Consider the following 22591-nt stretch of genomic DNA (forward strand, 5'->3'; position numbering starts at 1 on the left):
TGTCTTCATGTCTTTAGGCCTGCGCTGCAGCCATCTGGCAAAACTAGCCAACCTCCTCTGTGAGGCAGAATTCCTCATAAGGCAGCCTGGAGCATTAAAAAAAGAAACTGGCTTCTGCATCTCTGCCGCCTCCCCACCTTGGCAGAGAGACGGTGGTGCAGCGTAAGTGACCTAAAGCATGGGGTTCGGAGCCGATAGACTGTTTAACTGTAGACAAACTGCTTACCCTCCCTGAATCTTGATTTCCTGTTCTAGAAATGGTAATATGCCCCACATAGGGGCATGCTGATAGCATCCCATGGAATATTGAGTTTTCAATTACGAAAAGGTTCACTGCCTTTGCTCATAACTAGATGCCCAGCAAAGGAAGCTCTTCTTAAAATACTATCAGCTATTTGCATGTGGCTTTGAACTTCTCAAAGCATTTTTATAATGTGAATTTCATTTATGCATAACAATAACCCGATGAGGCAAATGGGTGGTGCTTCCATTTTTATAAGCAAGAGCTGAGCAGGATTCATGGGACATGTGGCACTAAAGGAAGGTCGTTTTTTGCTTGACAGATGAAACACAGTGCCTTGCACATCACAAACCCTCAAAAAAATGCTGATGGACGGGTGCCTGGGTGGCTCAGTGGGTTAAGCCTCTGCCTTCAGCTCAGGTCATGATCCCAGGATCCTGGGATCAAGCCCCACATGGGGCTCTCTCTGCTCAGCAGGGAGCCTGCTTCCTCCTTTCTCTGCCTGCCTCTCTGCCTATTTGTGATCTCTGTCTGTCAAATAAATAAATAAAATCTTAAAAAAAAAAAAAAAGCGCCTCTGCCTTCAGCTTGGGTCATGATCTCAGGGTCCTGGGATTGAGTCTCGCATTGGGCTCTCTGCTTGGCGGGGAGCCTGCTTCCTCCCTCCCCCCGCTGCCCCCCTCCCCCGCCCCGCCTGCCTCTCTGCCTACTTGTGATCTCTGTCTGTCAAATAAATAAATGAAATCTTTAAAAAAAATGCTGATGGACAAGTGACTAATACAAACCAGTAAACACAGTAAAATGGCAAGCCTTGGAATAGGAGCTGGGAGCTGCTCAGACCTTTGCTGGTCATCTTGGAGCTAAGGCCAATGAGGAGTGAGTGCTTTGCCAGAAGGCAGGGAGGTATGTGACAGGTCAAGTAAGTCACAAAGGGATGCGCATGGCGGAGGGTGTGGGTGGGGAGAGTGGGGGTGGGGGGGCAGAAGATCAGAAGATCGGTCCCAGGAAGCCATGGGCAATTCCAGTGGCTCCGTGGGCAATCTGGGGAGGGTCTTGAAGGCTCCCCACGAAGTCAGAGTCATTCTTACCAGAAGTCATGAACATGCTATTTATTGAAACCCTCCTACAGGCTAGGCCTTGCAGCCGGTAAAGTAGGAAATAAAGACACAGTGACGGTTTCTAAACAAGAAAGAAATCACAGTCTTTGAGGAAGAGGGTTCTAGCAGCGGTGAGTGGGAATTCCTGGCCATCAGTTAAGCCTCTTACAGTCAGCAGGCCTGGAGGAAAGGCAAAGAGCCAACACAGAGGGCGTTTCATCAGAGCCTGGCGATGAGCTGGGGGGGGGGGGGGGGTGGAAGGTAGGACTCAGGAGGGAATGGGAGCTGGTGGCTGTCTCGAGCCTACTCTGCGCCAGGTGCCTCTGCAGGCCACTGCGCTCATCTTTACAGCCTGTGGGAAGTACAATCATCGGAGTTTTATAGGTGAGGAAATTGAGGTTTACAGAGATTAAGTAACTTGATGATGGTCATAAAACTAGTAAGTAGGGAAGCTGGGGTCTGAAACCAGATCTAACTCTGAAGCCCATGCTTTTCCCATTATGATACTGCCTCTGTGGGACAGGAAAATGAAGTCAGAATAACACTGAGACTGAGAGCCTGGGCTATAAGAGTAGCTCACGACTGTGGACCGTGGCCAGGAAACTGGGAACGGGGATTCTTCTGTAGAGGAACACAGCCAGGTTTTTGTTTTTATTTTATGAATTCTGTAAATTTTAAAGATGTGTATACAGGGCGCCTGGGTGGCTCAGTCGGTTAAGCATCTGCCTTCAGCTCAAATCATGCTTTCAGGGTCCTGGTATGGAGCCCTGTGTTGGGCTCCCTGCTCAGCGGGGAGTCTGCTTCTCCCTCTCCCTCTGACCTTCCCTCCTACTGGTGCTCTCGCTGGCTCTCTTGCTCTCTCAAACGAATAAAAAAAAAATCTTTAAAAAGTGTGTATAGCAGGTGGGGTGATATCCAAGGCAGAAAATATCCTGTAGACAGGAATTGTCTAGGGAAGGGAGATGAAGACAGGGATGGACACATATTGAGAACTCTTCTGCTGACAGGTGGTAGGTGTCTGAAAATGTAACAACAGATAAGCTCCTTTAGGGGTGAGTGTTGGAGTACACTGCCAGGAGGACAGGACTGAGTCCTTTAGGGGGGTGAGTGTTGGAGTACACTGCCAGGAGGACAGGACTGAGTCTTTTGGGAGTCCCATAGCGAATGGCAGTGGGGCGAGGGGAAAGGAGGGGGGAGCAGGTCCCACCTACACGCACAGATGGTCACAAGCACACATGGCCATTCTGGGCGTCGGTACTTCCCAGTGCCAGCTGAGATCATCCTCCTTCTGTTCTGTTCTCGAAACTTACTCATTTTTCAGGCACAACTCCGATTTCCTCAACCCCAATTAGAATTTAAACTCTTGTTCATCTCTGTTACTCCCATATGGTTAGCGTTATGGTTGGCACATAATAGGTGCTAAATGAGTATTTATTGAGCTGAACTAAACAATTAAAGAGACAGAGAAAAACTATTTGGGAACGACAGTTAATTAGTCTTCCTGAGCCATATCTTCCTCATTTGGGGGAATGGAATAATCATTGTTAGGGTTAAATGAGATATGTAGGTAAGATAGGTGGGTATTTAGTACAGTGCCTGGTACATGTTTGTACGGTGACTGGATTGTTCATTAACTGGTAATTATTATTATTGGCTGGCAATGGCCCATGGAGGTAATGTAATAGGAGCCTAGGGGGAAGGATTTCAGGAAAGAAGGCTCAACAGTTCCAAGGCTCTCTGTGTATCACAGTTGTACCCTCTTCCTCTGTCTCTGTCATACACACACACACACACACACACACACACACACACACACGTACACACCCATGATGTGTTAAGCAAAATATAAAATGCCTCCACTGATATCCCCTAGACCTTTTCCCCCTGCTATAAAGATGAACTTCTTAGTAATCTAAATTCGGTCCTACAGTGGATAGTTGAAATGACCTTCATGGCTGTTGCACGAAGCTAACATCAGAATTGTTGGGAATTTTGACTCCAGAGAGATAACAAGCCCACTTGTACGTTTTGTTTTTATTGGATTCTCCAAGTAAAAGCATCTATCTCACAGCTTGGAAGCTGCTCTGGGAGAGAAATGTGGTACCCGAGAGTCCTAGAATCAGCCAGTACCATGTTGTCAGGCCTATCACAGACAGAAATCACTATTCCCCTGACACAAACCCCTCTCTGTGATAAAACAAAGCTGCTATGTAGCAGGCCTTTCCAGCAGTTTTCGCTCCTCTGATGAGACCTGAGGAGGGATGAGGAGACAGAACAAAGACTTGGCATCTGGAGCACAATTGTGTGGAAAGGGCCTAGAATTTTCAATGACCTGACAGTTTCCTCTTTTCACAGCATCAACTTCCTGGTCAGCAACTTGCTGCTCACCTTTGGTCCTGGGTGTGCAGCCAAGGCCCTGAGTTTATCCCCTAGAATGAGGACTCCAAGAACCAAGCCTGTGTGGAGCTGCGGCCCAGCTCCCTTTCAGGACTCGGTTTCCCTGCAGGCGGGGCCCTTGGGACCTTGCCGCCTGCTCCTCTTAAGCCCTCCCTTGTTCTGTCCTCGAATTTCTGAGAAGCCCAACCTCTTAGGCTCTGCTCTCCGCCCCTTACTCCCCTCCCCCACCTACCAACCCACCCCTTTTCAGGGCATAAGGGACCTTTTCTATTTGCAGATCTTAAAGAAGCTGGTTGCCAAGGTGACAGGAGCAGGAACAGCAGGGAGCTTGCCATGGGGGAGGGGCTTTGCCCCCAAACAGCTGTCAGTGGGAGCAGTCCCAGCTGGGAGTACAGCGTTTGCCTGTTCTGGGAGTACATAGCCCCCAGGGGGACACATTCCTCTCCACTATGATCCCCCACTGCCCCCCACCGCAGGTCTCTACTGGTTACTCTCCCTGGGGGCAACCAGCCAGCCAGCTTGAAAATGCTCCAATAACCAACAAAACCCGCCACCCCCGCTTCTCCCTCCCTCCTTCTCTCTCTCTCTCTCTCTCTCACACACACACACACACACACACACACACACACACTCCCGTGCGCATGCCCACATGCTCTGATTCCTCTGTTCATTCGCAGTGGGTTGGCTGGGCAGGAGGCCAGAAGTTACCTCTGCCTGAGGACCCCTAGCCCAGCGCCAGGTGCTGTTCCAGGCCGCCCCCACCAGGGCATAAGGATTATTTCCCTCTCTTTTTGTTCCAGAGGCCTGAGAGGATCTGCAGCATCATAACCCTCCCACGGCCTTCCATCTGGGAGGTAGGGGTGGGGGAGTGGAACCGCTGCCTTACAGAGAGGAAGGGAGAGAAGAAGGAGGCAAGAATGGGAGAGGATGGTAGGAGCCAGCAACCATGCAAAGCCCACTGGCTTGTATGATCTAGATGCGGCTCACAGCTGCTCCACAGAAAGTTCTGGGGAGCCACTGGTCTCTGTATTGTATATAGCCACAAATTACTAGTCCCAGGCCATGCCTGGGCCCCAGGCCTCAGCCTGTAACTCACTACTATAAGATTCAAGAGAAGAGAGCCCTCCGCTGGATTCCGTAAGCTGCAGAACTTAGAACCATCAGGCTCTTTGACTATTTCGGTCATGAACAGGAAAAGCCTAGGAAAGACCCAAATTACTGCAAGAAATGGGAGAGGCAAATACAGCTAAAGGACTAAGAATATAGAATCTGACTCGGCCAGGCCCAGAACTAGTTCCCAGTTCTGCCACTTAGGACTTAGGTGACCTTGAGCAACATATGTAGTAAGTTCTGGGGTAACCTCTCTGAGCTTTCATCCTCTCGTCTGCAAAACGGATAAACACACCTACCGTAACAGGGTTCTTTCGAAGGTAAAACAGGGTGGTGTGCATAAAGCTACCTAGTGTATCATCTAGGTCACAGGAGATGTTTTCTCAGCACCCAGTTTTCTCGAGACTCTAGGGTTCCCTTGTACATTTAGAAAGAACTCAAGAACTGGTCTTTCTGTGGAAGGGTTCTTAGAATCTGGGGGGCTGGCTTCAATCTAGGCAGAGGCTATATTTTGGCTTGGATGGGAATGGTTCTCAGGAAGTAGGGCTTGTAGGGTTTGTAGCTTGAATGAGAAGGTAGAAGTGCTAATTTGGGGTCTCACTCTCATCCAAGCTGCTGTCAACTCGCTGTAAGATGCCCAGCCTTGACCCTTTTGAGTCCAGTCAGGAAGAGGCTGGACTAGTGTCTGATGAAAGCAATGCCAGCCGGTGAGAGACATCTGGAACCACAGGGCAGTGAGGCGTGTGTCGGGAGCTGGCTGCCTTCCTTAGCTCAGCAGTGACCGTCCAAAGGCAGAGAATCACCAACACTTTGCCCTTGAAACCTCAGGAGAGTAAATAAAGGACTGGAGTGTAGATTCTTCTTCCTCGATATCATGACACTTGACTTGTGCTTTCCCCTGTCTTGACTATCTTCCCCTGCTTTGTCTGGTGGGGAAACTACTCATGCTTTAAGACTCACAGACCATTTCCTCTGAGGGACAGTATCTCTGACCCATGATCTGGCACTGAGTTGGCGGCCTGTGCCCACACTTACCTTGGACTTACTCCTATAATAAGATCTTTGAAGTTGAATGGATTTGCTTATATATCTGGCCCCCTCTTTTTGACACATACTATTTAGGTAAGGCATTGTATTTTGGCCCTCTTGGTTAATCTAGTAACTGGCATATATAGGCTCTCAAGAAAAAAAAATGCAGGTTAGATGGTCTGGATGAAGACAGAGGGTCAGTGGTGGTCCCCGGTATGTGACCAGGGTGACAATCTCTTTCAAGTAAAGCCCTACTGTCTATAGCTATATTTATTTGGGTGGTCTAACAGTGTGGTCTCATTCCCTAGACGGATAAGCTGGCTTCTAGGGTTGTTTTTTCTTTTAAGATTTTATTTATCTATTTGTCAGAGAGAGAGGGATGGCAAGAGAGAAAACAAGCAGGGCGAGTGGCAGGCAGAGAGAGACGTGGGACTCAAACCCAGGACCCTGGGATCATTACCAGAGCTGAAGGCAGATGCTTAACTGACTGAGACACCCAGGCCCTCCTTCTGAGACTTTTCTAAGGAAAGACTGACTGCCTACAACAGGCAGTGGCGCTGGGACAATGCTAGCAGGCAGGGAAAGAGGTCCAGCCTCAGGGAATGTTGAGTCAGTCCCCTCACAGAACCTGCCTCACAGGTAATCTGGGTATCATTACTATTTTTTAATCCGTTAGATTTTTTTTCTCAAGTGTCATCCTCCTTGGCAAGGCTTTCTGGCCCTCCTCCCCAGAGCGAGACAGCTCCCCGGTGTCCCTGCAGTGCCTAGAGCTCACATTTATGAGTATCACACTGTACCTCACTGGACTTGTCTATCTCCCTAGACAGCGCCCTCCCCGGAGGGCAGAGCCCAAGTCTCATTTATTTATCTCTGCGCTTCCGGAACTGGCACCATAACTGGCAGACATTTGTCAACAAATGTCTGTTGCATGTTGAGAAAATCAACTTCCCGCTTCCTCATCTGCCTGTGTGGTTCTTGTGTGCATCGGGCTCATCCCTATCCCTATTGCTGACCCTTAGAGCATTTCAAAATAGCCCAACTGCCAGTCTCCACTCTCTCAGGGCTAGGAGCTCTGAGATTCACCACTGCACCTGTGGCTAAGGACTCCTTTATCCCAGATGATATGGCTGCTTCCTCTAAAGCTAGATGGAGACATGGTACAGAACAAGGAGCTGATGAACGCCTCAAGATGGGAAGAGGGAAGAGGAGAGATGCAGGGCTGGGATCCTAGCATGTCCATGGGAAAAAGGAAAGTTTGAAAATTTCCCCTTCCCTTATAGTCCTCCTGGGTTTTCTGGGATAAGACCCTTGTCCCTGGAGCCCTTACCTGGTGCGACGAGGGGGTGGGTGGCCACAGCGGGGGCCATCCGGCTGAGCCCAGCCCGGCCCTCCATGCTCCCCGGTGCGCTGCTGTTACCATCTCCTTTCTTGAGTGGCTCCAACACGCTGTCAGCTATGCCAGGCTTGGCACCTGCGGGGGAACCCTGAGCGGTGTTTCTGCCCTGTGATGGGGTAGGCAGAGGCTGGTTACCACCTGGCGTGGGTTTCAGGGCCAAGCTGGGCAGGACAGGCTGGGTGGGGGTAGAGCCCGAGGCTGCTGCAGTTGGTGGCTGCTGTGTTCGAAGGGTCAAGTTCTGTACCTGGAAAAGAGGGGTCTATAGGAGTCCCGAGAATGCGGGTAGCGCAGTGGTAACACACAGCTAAGACAGGGAAGGAGGTAGGGACGGACCTAGAAATGGCTAACTGGGACAGCAGGTTGTAAAGTCAAGAGAGAAAAGAAAGAAAATGAGTTAGAGGCCGAAAGAGGAACCAGGAGCAGGCAGAGTTTCTAAAGGGGACAAGAAAGAATACTAGTGCTTGGATCCGTGAGCAGAAGAAACTGAATTCTGAGAAGGGCTGCCCACCCAGGCTGGGGCGGGCTCTCTCTCCCTTCCGTTACCTCTTCTCCTCCCCCAAACTATCAGGATGGGATGCATTCCATTTAGAAAGAAGAATTCCCAGCTACAGCGGGGCCCAGGGCTTCCCACACTCAAAAGGGCCAGGGCAAAAGTGAAAGTTAATTGACCAGCGTGGACACCAGGCAAAGGATCTTTTTTTTTTTTTTTTTTTGTTCTCAGGCTCTCAGGATGAGGTTTACACCAGGATCAGCGCGCTTACTCAGCCTGGCCCCTGGTGCCCTCTGCTGGACGCGCAGAGGCTGTGCCCGACTTGCTTCTGACCAATCTGATTTCTCTAGCTCCCAAGTGCTCTCCCGGACTGTAGCTGGGGTGAGGAGGGAGTTGGGGGGTGGGGAGGTGTTGCCCCGCTGCCCTTAGAATCTTTACAGCCAAAGCGGTATCCGTGTGCTCCCAGCGGAAGGTGGGGACCCAGGACTGACCTTGCTCCCTCTTCCGTGCCATTTTTCCTGAACTAGAGGGGCTAGTGTGTGTAGCCAGAGTGGGATTTTCCCACTTGAAAAGCAACACAGAAGTTATACTGGGAAAATGCTAGTAATGGCCACCCATTATTGGCAACAGCGTTTACCCCAGCCTGTTGCTCTCTGACTCCTGATCTACGTTTGAGGGACTGGAGCAGAGTCGAGAGTGGCTGAGGTCTTCTCAATGGGGGAATTAATGGAGTCAGTCTGGGAGCAGTGGGATGTCCTGTCTCCCCCCGGCTTTCCTAGAAGATCCCAACCTTTCAAGAGAGTCAAAGAGCCTCCAGGCTTGTGCCCATACCCGGTATCAGTACCCCTCTACGGAGGTGCCCACCCCCCTGCCCTCCCAGCAGCATGGAATCCTCACCTGGGCAGGGGTGGGGGGCCGGGCGGGGGAGCCAGTGCCGAGCTCAGGCTGCACAGTAGCGACGGTGGCCGTGGGCGTGAAGATGAGCTGAGGGGACAAAGGAACAGTGCCGCCTAGGCTCCTAGCTACCTGCACCAGGTTACCTGGCTGGGCCTGGAATCACAGGAAACGAGGCGCCTTTTACCTGCCCAATGTGGGCTCAGCCACAGGACAGGCCAGTTCAGCCAAGGAGCAGATATGGGGAAAGAGGGAGGCAAGAGAGTGAAAGAGTCCAGGGGGACCACCTGAAAGTCTCAAGAGGTTTGTAGCGTCCTGATCCAGGCTGGCTAGTGAAGGGGATGGCGGAGGAGCGCGCATCTGGGGATGCACATTGGGTTTACTTCAGAAGCCTCTGTGAGGAGCTCATCCCAGAGGGCCAAACTTCCTGGGACACCCTGAAGTAACTCTCTCCACAGCACCCCGGGGAGCCGGGACCTTGGGTTCAGACAGATGTCGTAGGATTTCTTTCCAGGTCTAACCCACTCCTGACTCCAGGTCTGGGCCAGAACGGGACTCCCCTGCACAAGGGATCCAGGTAGATGTATTCTTTTCTTAGTTCTTAGTCAAATTTAGATTCAGGTGGGGGGCGGTGTGCAGAGACAATGGTGGCGGAAGACCCGGGTGCCTGGAGCCATACTCGGACCTGCCTCTCCTTCGGTGGGTGCCGGCTACATGCGGGTCTCTGCATGACACTTCCAACCCTGTGAGCCTCGTTTGGTGCCCCGTGGGTGTGCAGATATCTCATAGGCAGCTTTCCCGAAACTCTGAGGTACATCTATGTCTACTCTGGGCCTGTGTGCCCTACACTGGGTAGCGAGGCAGACAGGCTGAAGGACCCCGACTGGGGCAGCTGAGTAGGAGGACAAGGGAACGAGTAAACCGAAGACAAAGGCAAGTTTGGGCAGGGTCACGCTGTGGCCTCCCGTTCCCTAGGGAAGTGCAAGTCTATTCCATACTGTGTGTCCCAGAGGCTATTCCCAGGGAATGGAACACCACAAACAATGAACTCAGAGTCAAGAAAGGAAGTGCTGGAGCAAGACCGGAAAATCCCCAAGTGTCAAGTTCTGGCCACAGAAGCAAAGGGAGGGTAGGACTGTATTGTCTTCAGGACAGCGTGTCAAGGAGCCAGAGGGAGACATCTTCAGGAGGGGAGACATGAGATCAGACTCAGTGAGCTGAGCCTGACAGAGAGCTACATGTTATTTGCCTCCTGGGAAGTATGCTGCTGTTTTCCCTGGAAATTCTTCTAAATCTTAAGGACCCAGACCTCAGGACCTTTGCATCCCTTAGGGACAGGTGTAGAGGAGGGATTCTAGGTAAGCAGGTCTGGGGCTGATCCCATCCTGAGCACATTTGGCATATTCAAATAAGCTGAATTAACAGGTGACAGAGGGACCCTGATTTGGATGGGGACCCAGTTGGGAGAGCAGTGGAGACAGCAGTGTGTTGTGAAATGGAATGTCACCTGTACCCCCTGGGCTGGAATTCTCCTTTGGCCCTGGAACTACTGGTGGCTGGTCCCTGTAAGGCCTGCCACAGGGGGTTAAGACCCCATTTTTGTAAAGTACATGGATGTCTGTGTGTTTGCTTAAGGATCTGCGTATACTGACCATCTGGGCATGGGCCCCTGCATTTTCTACCCTAATGAATTCAGGGGAGTGGTTTCTGATAAGAAGAGGACTATTAGGGAAGGAAAGGAGGCCTCATCAGCAACCTTCTCCATTTCAGCCGGGAACCCCACATGTCCTTGGGTCACTGAGCCTGTACCCAAGCTCCCATTCAACCTTCCAGATGCCCTCTTCCTTATGCCACCCCTTACCTCTTGCCGCCTGTCCCTGGGTGCTCCCCCTCCCCCACTTCTCTAATCCTTACCCTCTTTAACCTCCCAGCCCCAACCTGTCTGTCTTTGTACTCCTCCCAGGCCATCTGAGCTGAGGCCCAGGCTGGGTACTCACCATCTGTGCCCTTAGATACATCTGTGCTTGGCTTGCCGTCAGGGCCGGAGATGACGTGTTGCCCAAGAGCACAGCCTGCTGGGCGATGCCCGAGGCTGTCGCCGAGTTGACGCTCTGCGCCCGGTTGATGAGCTGGGCTGCTGCTGGGGAGGCTGCCAGATTGATCTGATGAGAGAGAAACGCGCAGTAGGAAGCAGGAGGTTCTATTGGTTAACTCTGTGCCCCCCCATCCACTTCCTTCTCTCCCCCTCCTCTGTTCCTTGGTGGATTCAGCCTTCTTTAGGACCATCTCTGACACATGGGTCTTGGAGCATCCCTCAGCCCTGCCCCATCTCTGGCCTATCTCTGGCCTACGTGTGGAGCTGCAGGAAGGGTTCAGTGGCCAAGAGAACTGAATTCTACACAGAGAGTCTGGCCGTTGGAGGGAAGGGTGACAGGGAGTTACTAAAGTAAGGGTTAAGAAGAGCCACGTGTTTGTTTGCTTGTTTGTTTGTTTTTTCCCCTCCCCTGGCAAGAGTGATAGATTCCCTGCCTGGGTCTGGGAGCCCGTGAGCACCTGGGCCAAGGAGGGAGGAGCTGGACACAGCGCTGTGGGTCCTGCTTGCTGCTCTCCAACCTACTCACCGAGGATGACTGGGCTGGGGCCTGTGCAGACACGTTGCTGCCTGACGAGCTCCCTTGTCTGTTGGCCACCAGGCTTGCCTAGAAAAGAACAATGCTTGTCACAAGGGCCCCAGATCTCCCCCAGCTGTTCCCCAAGCTCTCTAAGGAAGCGCTAGAGGATGATGGTTAGGAGTCCAAAGCCTACAGTCAAACCCTCATTCTGCTTCATCTGTGTGGCCTCAAGCGCGTGCTTCAGTTTCCTCTTTATAAAAAACAGAACCCACCTTGTAGCACCGCGGAAAGGATGAAGCAAGGCAAAGCATCTACACATAAGAGCTCAGATGATTAGCGATGATTATTACCTATCTTTCCGGGTTTCTGTAGCCCCTGCCACCGTGCTCTGTCACACTGGGTTCACAGACCCCATGAGAGATTTTGCACAGGCTGTCTGGCACGTTCTGTCTGCCCGCCTCCCCATGGCCGGCTTCTTCTCATCCTTCACATGTCAGCGCCACGTCCCTCCAGCAGACAGACGGTCCCCGGCTGCCCAACCCAGGACAACCCACTTGTCTCTCAGGCCAAGCGAACTTTCTCTTTCAGACTGCTTACGGCAACTTAGAGATTTAGATATTTCACTTCCTCGTCTATCTGGGTTTCTGTTTGCTCGCTCTCACCTCATCTAAGCTCTGCGAAGGCAGGGTCCACAGCGGACTCAGTGTCTGACATGCCCTGTGGCACAGTGGGTGCACGGGACTTTTGGTGAATGAAGGAACGCATGAGGTCTTCTCAGCCATGGAGGACAGACAGGAAGCTAGGTGGGCAACGGCCTTCTCTTGAGGACACTCCCTCTGGCCCTCCTCTAGTGTGGTGTGGTGCCCTGGGGAGGAGGGGCTCCCCCCCTTCTTCCTGGGGCCAGCTGGGCAGAGAGTTCCACCACTCCACTCACAGGGCTGTGTGAACTTGGGCCCCGGGCCGAACTTCCCACAGACTCTTTCCTTATCTGGCAAAGGACCATGACCTTTGTGCCTGCGCCCAGGGATTCTGTGAGGGCGCCCCCACTCCCCTCCCCCTGCACCCCTACGCTCTTGCCCCCAGCGGTGACGCGCATACAGGGCCTGCTCCTTCCCCCTACCCCGCCCTGCTCCTCTCACCTGCTGTACCGCCGCCAGGCTCTGGAGCTGGGCGCCGCTGAGGTGCTGCTGCTGGAGCGCAGCCGTCTGCAGCATGAGGTGCTGCTGCTGGGCCGCGTACATCTGCTGCAGGTACTGGGCCGCCGTGCTGGGCTGCCTGTGCAGCGCCTGCTGGATCACCTAGGGGGCCGGCGGGGGGGGGGGGGACAGGGGGAGGCAGCGCTGTCACCCAGCTTGCAGGGACCCGCCCCTTCTTCCCTAACGCCTGGGCAGCCCCGTCTCCCCTTAACTGTTCAGGGCACCCCGGGCCAGTGACCACCCCTACAACGGGTCACCACGCCCTAGGGAGGCCTGGGGCCGGCGCTGTTTCACCCTGCCTACTTCTCCGCCCTCGTCTGCCCCCGCAGAGCTTTGGCTCTTGGGCTCCTCTCCTCCCCAGCTGCATCAGCTCTGGGGGCAGCCGCCGGCGTGGCGTGGGGAAAATCAGAATGGGACACCGCTGCTCTGAGCGGCTCTGGGCAGCGGGGAGGCTCAGGGCTACAGACAGCAGATAGCGAGGAGAAAGCCTCCAGGGACACTGTGTCCCCTGTCAGGCTTGTTCGCTACTCCCCCTCTGGCCATTTCCTGTGTTCAGATTGGGGGGCCGGAGCACTGGACGGTGAGGGCAGGGGGACTGAGGCCCATAAGGTGGACAGAAGGAAAGGGGTGGGAGAGAGAGGCGGGTCCGAAGGGGGGCCTAGTCCAGCCTGGGCAGCACAGCCAGCAGCCGCAACTTACCCAAGGGCTACACCCTCCAGGCTGGGGCTGCTTCCCAGGATCTGCCCCCAGCTGCTAGAGTCCCATCAGTCCCTTAGAAGAAAGTCCCGTTGGCCTCAGAGAGCAGGCCAGTGCCACAAGGATGATGCCTTTCTCTTGTATTCTTTCCCTCCCCCTCTCCGCCATTCCCTCTTTCTGGCCACCATCACTATCGCCAGCCTTACTGCTACTCCTGTTTCCAGACTGGACTGGCTGAGCCATTGCTCACAGGAAGTGACAAAGGCTTCCTTTGATTCTCTGATCTCCCTCTCCCCCACCTTCATTCCCAGTGTCTCAAAACCTCCACTTATCCCCAGGAACAAATAAAAGTGAATACCTTTCACCCAGCCCTGAGATCTTCTGTCTTCTTCTCCTAAGCCCCACAGACATTTCTCTTCCCTTCTCCTTGCCTGGTCACCCTCCTGCCATCTTGCCTCCTGATGCTCCATGTGGGCCCTGGCCAGGCTTTGGCCCACTTGCTACTCTTAGCTCTGCTGCATCCCTGACCATGGGGCCACTCCCCACCCTGAGTCCTGTCCCCAATAAGCAAGCATCCAGTCTGGCTTTCTCTGTCTTAGCCTGACTTCTAGGGCTGGTGGTTCTCGACCAACACCATCTTTGGGCTCAGATTTGGAGTTCTGCAAAAACAGGCTAATATCTCAGATTCTTCATGGGCTCTGGAGTCTCTGGATTCCCTCACCCCAGCCCAACTCTTCAGATCCCACTCCCCTTCAGTGTTCTCTCTCCTCAAATGGTCCCAGTTTATACAAACACAGTGCTCTTTATTCCTTGTTCTCTCCCAGAATCCTTTCCTCTTACTCCCCTTACCTAGGCCTCTCTATTTTCCTTAGACTCCTGAACGAACATCCTCACAATCCGGACAGTAGTAGCGGAGATATGGTGGCTCTTCCTCACCAGAGGGCTGGTGCCAACAAGTGGAAATGGCAGGAGCCCTGAACCACTGTACATTGGTGTGCAACGCAACCGTGGAGGGGGGGCGTCCATCGCAGCACAGAAAACCCCCAATCCCTTGCATCTAGACTTGTGATGAGGGGCGGGAGGACGGCTCATCCTGACATGGGCTGTTAGAAGCTGTGCTCAAACCCTCATGTTCCGAGGGGCTGGGAAGAAGCCCGGTGTGGGGGTGGTAAGGATGGGTGCAGGAACCATGGCTTTACTCCACTGGACACAGAGGTAACCCGGAGAGGGAAGACTTCAGAGTACCTGATGGTGTCTTCAGACTCTCTTGCTGTCTACTGTGACCCATCCTCTACTCCCTAATCTGGGCCAGGGGCCAAAGCAGGATGAGGTCACATGTCTGATACATTTGTGCTGGATTAGCCCAGCTCCCTGGGGTGAACACTGCTCCCTAGGGGCAGTCTGTCTGTCTTATCTGGGGACCTCACACAGACCACAGGGCTGTGGGGGGCATGAGGTTCAGCCTTTTCTGTCTTCACTTGAATGGCCTGGATGAGTTATTACCTTTGCTGAGCCTTAGTCTTCTCTGTTATGGAAGAAGAACGTAATACCCATTTCCAGCAGGAGGATGAGATAAATCCGCAGTGGTTTTCGTACCATTTGGGGCACAAAGCATATGGTGAAACATGGGCATGGGTGTGTGGGGGACCGTGTGTCATCACCCGGAAGGCCTCACAGAGATGACACTTAGCAGACCACTGCTTTGGGGAGATTGCTTTGGGGTTCCCTTTTGGTCCTCTAAGAAACTTAGTTTTATTACAGAGCAGTGGTTTTTCAGATAATAGGTCTAGGTGGTGGCTGAGTATTGCTATTTTTTAAATTTTATTTATTCCTATTGCTTTTTTCCTGCTTATTATTTTTGTTTCCCAGTCCCCTACCCCCTTCACACTTTCACATGCCTGTCCTCCCAAACAGCAATCTGGGATCTGAATCACCAGGTGAGATAGGAATTTTCCAGATCTGCAAAGTATTCTCTGTCTCCCCGAACCTCCCTGATCAGACCCATCTAACATCACTTCTTCTCTAGCGGTGTCTAAGTATATATCCATGAACACATTCCCTGATGTCCATTCTAGAGTCCGTAGCCCAGTTGCTCCCCAGACCATGCCAACACGTCCTCCTGGCTAGCCCCAACATGATCCAGGACTACAATCTCTAGATCAGCCGGAATCTTACCTGCACAGTCTGCCGGTCAGGAATGCCGCTGTACACAGAAATCTGGGGCCCCGTGGGGCGGCCACTCCCACTGCTGCTGCCACTGTTGCAGCCGCTGCTGGTGCTGCTGGACGTATGGGGGACTGGCAGCTCGTTCTCCATGGCCGGCGCAATGGCACAGTCAGGGCACTTTGACGGCAGAAGGGCAGGCAGGTGCTGGAAGCAAAGAGGCAGAAGTGAAATGTCACACAGGTGCTTCCTAGAGAACGCATCAGCTTTCCATCAGCCTGGGGTGGGGCCACTTCTGGATTGAGGCCTGAGATGTACTTGTCACGGAAGGACAAGGCCAGGTGTGACTCACAATCAGATCTGCCTGATTTTAAAGTCTAAGACCTGGGGGCACCTGGGTGGCTCAATCAGTGAAGCATCTGCCTTCAGCTCAGATCATATGGTCTCACGGTCCTGGGATGGAGTCTTGCGTTGGGGTCTCTGCTCGGTGGAGGGCCCGTTTCTCTCTCTGCCACTCCCTCCCCACTCTCGCTCATGCTCTCTCTGATAAATTAAAAAAAAATCTTTTTTTAAAAAAGATACTATTTATTTATTTGACAGAAAGAGAGAGCACGAGCAAGGGGAGCGGCAGGCAGAGAGAGAGGAGGAAGCAGGCTCCCCACTTAGCAGGGAACCTGACACGGGACTCGATCCCAGGACCTGGAGATCATGACCTGAGCTGAAGGCAGTTTCTTAACCAACTAAGCCACCCAGGTGCCCCATAAATAATCTTAAAAAAATATATAATGTCTATGACCTGGCACTCCTTGTTCTGCTGAAGGAACTAAAAGCAGCAAAGGAGGCAGATTTCCTCCAGTGACCTTCCTGCCAGTGATCTTAGGGGTCAGCTCCCCCTCCACTGTCCCAGGTAGCCCCCCCCCCCCCAACAGTCTACCTCTTCACCTTCAGGATGGAGAAACGGGGCATCAGAGAACTTATTATTTGTCTGAATGTATATAGCTCATTAGTGAAAGAGATGGGATCAGAAGTCTGGGGAGAACAGAATGAGGGAAAGAGATGAATAAGGTGATAAAATGAGCTGGAGGGTTTATTTGGTTGTGTTGGTCCAGGCCAGAAGAGCTGCCAGTGTGTTTGGAGTCTCTGTTTTCTCGAAGAAGTAGTTAGAGAGTGCCCTCTGATCTAACGCTAAGCAGGGCGCTGCATCAGTGTGGTTAAAACTGCAGGTTTGGGGTTCCGAAAGTCTTGGGTTTGAGTCCTGGCTCTGCCGCTTACAAGCTGGGAAACCTTGGCAAGTCACACTTCCCCAACCTTCTGTCTCAATCTGTCAGATGTGAGAATCCATGAATTGGTGGGAGACGCAAGTCAAATAATGATACAGAGTGCTTAGTAAAGCATCAGGCAAATACGGAATGCTTCAGGCACTGGCTGTTGTTGTGGTTATTAAAATTGTCCCTAGTCCGGTTCCAAGAGAGCAATCCTCTTCCTAGTTAGAGCTGGCCCAGCCTCCTGGAACCTTCAATCCCAGGCACTAAAGGGTGCCAGGAATTCCCTCAGGGACCAGCCTATGATCTGGATTCAGAACCGGAGATCACATGTCCCCTTGAGACATGTGTTGGGGTGTGAAGGGGCTGGGAGGGAAGGAAGGGTAGTGGGAAAGGCAGATCCAGGTCTGAGGTCAAGTTCCCCTTTCTTCTTTCATGCTATTCCCAAAATTCTCATTTCTACATATGAGCTTTTCCTTCTACCTGTTCTTTCCTGTATCTAGAAACGACACTTGTCATCCCATCATAAACATTGAATTCTCTTTGCACATTATGCCAGTTTAAGAAATGAAAAAAAAAAAAAAAAGATTTTTCACACTGCCAAGAGCATTGGTTAGTACCCAAAACTAAAACAGTCATTAATGTCCTATTGGCTTCTTCCCAACGCTGCTCGGTGTGGAGGCGCTCAACGTTTCTCAGGCTGCCTTTTTCTGACTGGATGGATTTCGCAGTGAGCTGAACAAAGTGGGCGTACAGGTTAAAGGACCGGGACCTGTGAGTCCTGGGTCCTGGAGGAGTGACTGCCCCTGATGTTTGAATGTCTCCTTTTCTGCCACAGGGCAAGGATCCTGTCACAGTTCCCTTTGTGCGGAGCTGCGCTCCGTGCCTGCCTCGTGCCTGCCTCCTTACAGCCATCACTTGTCAAAGATTCTTATGATGGTAACAAAGACGCAGGAATCAATGAAACCAGCATCAACAAATACTTCCTGTGCTCTGCTCGGTTGAAACCTATCTTATCTTAAATTCTAGGGAGGGACAGGTAGGCTGGGTAGGAAGGCATACAGGCGTTAATTCCAATCTTGGAGGAACTGACACACTAGCTGCAGAGACGAGGCTCAGTTGAAATTTCAAGGATCGCCACCGACAAATCAGAGTCAAGTTCCCACCGACAAATCAGAGTCAAGTTCAAACATGGAAAATCCCATAGAATCCCAAAGTCTTCTTTTAGTTAAGTGCCTCGCTCTCCCTTTTGAGCAGGATGGGGTTTCAGTTCTTGCTTTCATTCTGCCCTGGGAAATTTCAGTGGAAGTACTTGTAAACATAAAACATAAAATAGGAAAACGGCAGCAGTCACAGCAAATTAAGGACAGAGTGAGTAATCCACACTTCCCGAATGACGGAGCCTCAGCAGCAGCTCAGGCAGATCTCGTGCACAGTATATACTCTGTTCTTGCTGAGAAATAAACCAGGGCAGAATCCTAAAGAGAGCATGTCACTCCTATATAGAAAACCTGCACAGGTAAGGACAGCAACTGACCCTCACGCTACGGTGGGAGACTTAGCAACACAGGGATAGACATAATGGTTTCCTGAATTCTCTTACCTGCTGGTCTCCTTCCTCCTGCTGCATTCTTAGCTCCTCCCCACCCAGCTTTGCCTTGTCTCATTAATTTTTGCTCCCAAACCCTGGTTTTTTGGTTTTCCTGTTCTTGTTCCTGTCCCCTGTCCCTGTCCTCAGTCCTACCTGTGCTTCCTTGCCCTGGCCCCATCCTCCTCCAAGGGGAAGATCATACTCACCTTGATGATGCTTTGGCTCGGGACTCTCCCTGGCTCTCTGTCTCTCTCTGGAACAGGCGCATGCATCTCTCCCTCTCCCTCCTCTCTCTCTTACCCGGGCCTCATTGATCCCAAGCGGTTGCTCTAGTATACAGCAATGAGCTCTGTCTCTCCATCCCTGAGCTCTGCTCTATCCCCACACTGTGTCCTAGTCCTGCTTGCCTGCCCTGCCCATAATGGCCCTCCCTCGGCTGCTGGGTCACTCTGTGTCTGCTTTCCTTGCCTCCTGTGCTCTAGCTCTCTCTTCTTTCTTGTGCCTGAGGATCTCTCCCCCCTAGTCCTGATCCAGCATACCCTCTTACCTTCACCCTCTCTAGATCGTGCATGCGCCCTCTCCCTGCTACTCCCCTCTCCCTCCCTCTCCTTCCCTCTCTCTGGCCGGCACTCCCTGTTCTAGCTCAAGGTTATGATAGCTACCGCGGTCTCTCAAGTGTACACTCCCTCTTGGGTTCTCTCTCACTCACACATGCAAAGCAGAGGAGGGAAGGACAGACTGCCTAGGAGATTAGGGAACATTTAAAAGGAGAAGTAACATTTGAGCTGCCTGAACCCACACTTTCTCGCTTTCACTGCACAGAGCTGCCTGTCCCATCTTCCATCACTCCTTGCCAGTCACTTCTAGAACCTTTTGCAAGCAATAAGTTCCTGGTTCCCCCCAGATCTGAACATCTGTTGAGCTTCTGCCACATGCAGGGTATTCTTGCTAAGTACTGGGAATGGACGAGGTCGAAGGCTTATTTGAAGGTTTTCACTTTTGTGGACATATCAGAAATGGTGAAACTAAAGTCTTCTGTCCCAGAAAAAAAAAAAAATGCACAGAGTCAGACAAAAATGAACTTGTAATTATAGAGGTTAAATCCTTTAAAGCCTGTCTATTACCTCTGGACTAAGAAGCTCTGCTTCCTAGCCAGGTAGAAATTGGGCAGGAAGTACAAATATGAAGATAAAAATATTATTCACTATCATCTGCCAAGTTCCAGATGAATGATTGAGACATTTGGTAGTGTTGAGAAAAGGAACGTGTGCATTGTGATAGATGGACAGTAGAGGAAGCCCGGATTTATGCTGCTGCTGGGCAAACAGTCACTGCTGTAAGCGGGGCAGTGCTCAGCTCCTCCCTCTGGGCATTCTCCAGTGGCTCAATTTTCCTAGGAGAGGCAATGCACTCAAGGAGAAAGAGCATGGGATTAGAAGGTGGTAGTCCTAGCTTTGGGAACGCCAGTGCAATGTGGCTGCTGTAAGGCCTTGGGCAAGGCAGGCTCTCTCTCTGGGTCTTGGTTCCCTAATCTGCAGCACTGGGTAGTAATAATACCTGCTGGGTGGGCGTGGGGGTGGTGTATGTGCGTGAGGATTCATCTCTGAGCCTCATTCCACTTTCCTAACCGTACACAGGCACTCCTGGAGGGACACTGGGGGTTTGGCTCCAGACCGCCACAATGAACCGGATATCACAACAAAGTGAGGCGGATGAATTTTTCTGGTTTCCCAGTGCGAGTAAAAGTTCTGTTTACACTATATTGGAGTCTATGAAGTATGCAACAGCAGTTTCTATTTCTATTTCTATTTTTATGTCTAAAAATAGAATGTACATACCTTACTTTAAAAATGCCTTATTGCTAAAAAATGCTCAGCATCATCTGAGCTTTCAATAAGTTGTAAACTTTTTGCTGGAGGAGGGTCTTGCCCGGATGCTGATGGCTGCTGGCTAATCAGGACCGTGGTTGCTGAAGGTCAGGGTGGCTGTGGGAATTTCTTAAGATAAGACAACAGTGAGATTTGCTGCATCGATGGGCTCTTCCTTTCGTAAACCATTTCCCTGCAGTGCGGGATGGTGTTTGATACCCACTGGAGATTACCCACTAGAGAACTTCTTTCTAAATTGGAGGCAATCCTCTAGAACCCTGCTGCTGCTTTATCAACTCAGTGTCACACCCTAAATCCTTCGTTGTTGTTTCAACCATCTCCAGAGCATCTTCGACTGGAGTAGATTCCATTTCAAGAAACCACTTTTTTTGTTCACCCACCAGAAGCAATTCTTCATCTGTTAAAGTTTTATCATGAGATTGCAGCCATTCAAACGTAATAAAGAAGAAGTCTGAAATATTGCAAGAATCACCAAAATGTGACACAGAAACACAAAGGGGCAGGTGCTGTTGGAAAAATGGCACCAGTAGACTTTCTTGACACAGGGTTCCCACATACTTTGATTTGTAAGACACCCAGTTTCTGTGAAGTGTAACAGAAGAGGCTGTATTCCATGACGTAAGTCTACTGCCCTGGTCAGGGGAAAGTCGGCTTTCCTTCAACATGTACGGCATCCTCATGATTTCTCCTCTTTAATTTTGATGAAGTCCTGTTTACTTATTTTTTTCTTTGGTTGCTGCCATATCTAAGAAACCATTGCCTAATCCAAAGTTACAGAGATATACACCTAAATTTTCTTCAAAGAGTTTTATAGTTATAGTTCTTACATTTTAAGGTTTTCAATTTGTTTTATTTATTTATTTTTAAAGATTTTATTTATTTATTTGTCAGAGTAAGAGAGAGAGTACAAGCAGGGGGAGTGGCAAGCAAAGGGAGAAGCAGGCTCCCTGCTGAGCAAGGAGCCTCATGTGGGGCTTGATCCCAGGACCCTGGGATCATGACCTGAGTTAAAGGCAGAGGCTTAACTGACCTAGCCACTCGGGTGTCCCTTAAATTTATTTTAATAGTCTCTGCATCCAATGTGGGGCTTGAACTCACAATTCTGAGATCAGGAGTCTCATGGTCTCCCGGCTGAGCCAGCCAGGTGCCTTTGGAGTTCTTACATTTACGCCTTAGATCCATTTTGAGTTAATTTTTGTGTATGGTGTGAGGTAAGGGGACATTATCTCATTTCATTTTCATTTTTTAAATTTTGGTAAAAAAATACATAATATAAAATTTGCCATTCACAATGTTGTGAAACCATTACCACTATCTGCTGCTGGAACTTTTTACCACCCCAAATAGAAACTCTATAATCCTTTAGCAGGAACTCCTCTTCTCTCCCTGCTCAGCTCCTGGCAACCTCTAATCTACTTCCTGTCTCTATGAATTTGTCTAGGTAACTCATGTAAATGGAATCATACAATATTTGTCCTTTGTGTCTGGCTCTTTCATCTAGCACAATGTTTTCAAGGTTCATCCATGTTGTAGCGTGTGTCCTTTTTTTGCTGAATTCTATTATAGGTATATGCCACGTTTTGTTTTTCTATTCGTCTGTAGATGGACACTTGGGTTGTTTCTCCATTTTAGCTGCTGTGAATAATGCTATGAACATTGGTGTACAAATATCTGCTTGAGTCCCTGCCTTTGATTCTTTGGAGGATTACTTAGGAGTGAAATTGCCGGATCATATGGTAATTCTATGTTTAGCTTGTTGAGGAACCACCAAACTGGTTTTCCCAACTTCATTCTTTTGCATGTGGATATTGCTCTTATCCCCGAACCATTTGTTGAATAACTTCTGTCCTTGGGCCCACACAATTCCCCTACCAAGTTCTCAGTATGGCATATCAACCCTCCATGAATTGACCCTCCCTGCCTTCCTGGCCTCATTTCCCATGATTTCTCCACCCTATACTCTCACCCAGCATATTCCAAACAAGCTGAAGTTTTGGATGCCTCGCTGTTCCTCACCTCTGCAATTTCCTGATGTTGTTGTACTCATGCTCTTCCCTTCCCCTGGAATATTTCCCTTCCATTTTTCACCTAACTGACTTGATCTTCAAAACAACTTCAGTCTCTCCTGTGAAACATGTACTCAGTGCAACCCCCTCTAACACTTCTCTTGCTTCTGTCAAATTAGCTTCTAACATCTTCTGTCCCCACAACACTTTGTGTGCTTATCTCTTTCCTAGCATTCATAATGTAGTAGTGCAAGAAAGTGATTTGCTTACGCGTCTGTCTTTCCCACTGGACTCTGAACTCCTGGAGAAGAGGACAATGTCGTATTTTCCCATATATACCTGGTGCTTCATTCCACAAATGTTTGTTGAATAGAACTGTTGGAAAGGCACCACACTTGGTCCTGCTTCTCATGTGAAAGCTCAGCTTTCTACCTCATCTGACAAATTCTCCTGAACTACTTTAAAACATATACTACTGGTGATTTAATTTTTGTACCTTCCATCAAGAGTGTTTATACTATG

At 50.6% G+C, this 22591-nt stretch overlaps 1 protein-coding gene and 1 long non-coding RNA gene across 8 annotated transcripts in view; one reads left to right on the forward strand and one right to left on the reverse strand.

The window, feature by feature from the left end:
• Positions 1-22591, reverse strand: part of PHC2 (polyhomeotic homolog 2) — a 112751-nt gene that overhangs the window by 37312 nt on the left and 52848 nt on the right. For 2 of the 7 annotated variants that reach the window (XM_059138293.1, XM_059138294.1), the window contains exons 2-7: positions 15334-15528; positions 12406-12564; positions 11276-11353; positions 10652-10816; positions 8658-8810; positions 7202-7514 (exon numbers count right to left, since the gene is read on the reverse strand). In XM_059138293.1, coding sequence (XP_058994276.1) covers positions 7202-7514; positions 8658-8810; positions 10652-10816; positions 11276-11353; positions 12406-12564; positions 15334-15474 — 1009 coding nt within the window. In that variant the 5' untranslated portion in view covers positions 15475-15528. Of the gene's footprint in view, positions 1-7201; positions 7515-8657; positions 8811-10651; positions 10817-11275; positions 11354-11928; positions 12064-12405; positions 12565-15333; positions 15529-22591 lie in introns of those variants that run through there. The other 5 variants (XM_059138292.1, XM_059138295.1, XM_059138297.1 and 2 more) reach the window with 5 other exon arrangements.
• Positions 12391-22591, forward strand: part of LOC131810394 (uncharacterized) — a 29086-nt gene continuing 18885 nt past the window's right edge. The window contains exon 1 of the long non-coding RNA XR_009345566.1: positions 12391-12516. This is a non-coding gene — a long non-coding RNA (uncharacterized LOC131810394). The remainder of the gene's footprint in view (positions 12517-22591) is intronic.

Source organism: Mustela lutreola, chromosome 10 (genome assembly GCF_030435805.1).
Source record: "Mustela lutreola isolate mMusLut2 chromosome 10, mMusLut2.pri, whole genome shotgun sequence".
Classification (NCBI taxonomy): domain Eukaryota; kingdom Metazoa; phylum Chordata; class Mammalia; order Carnivora; family Mustelidae; genus Mustela; species Mustela lutreola.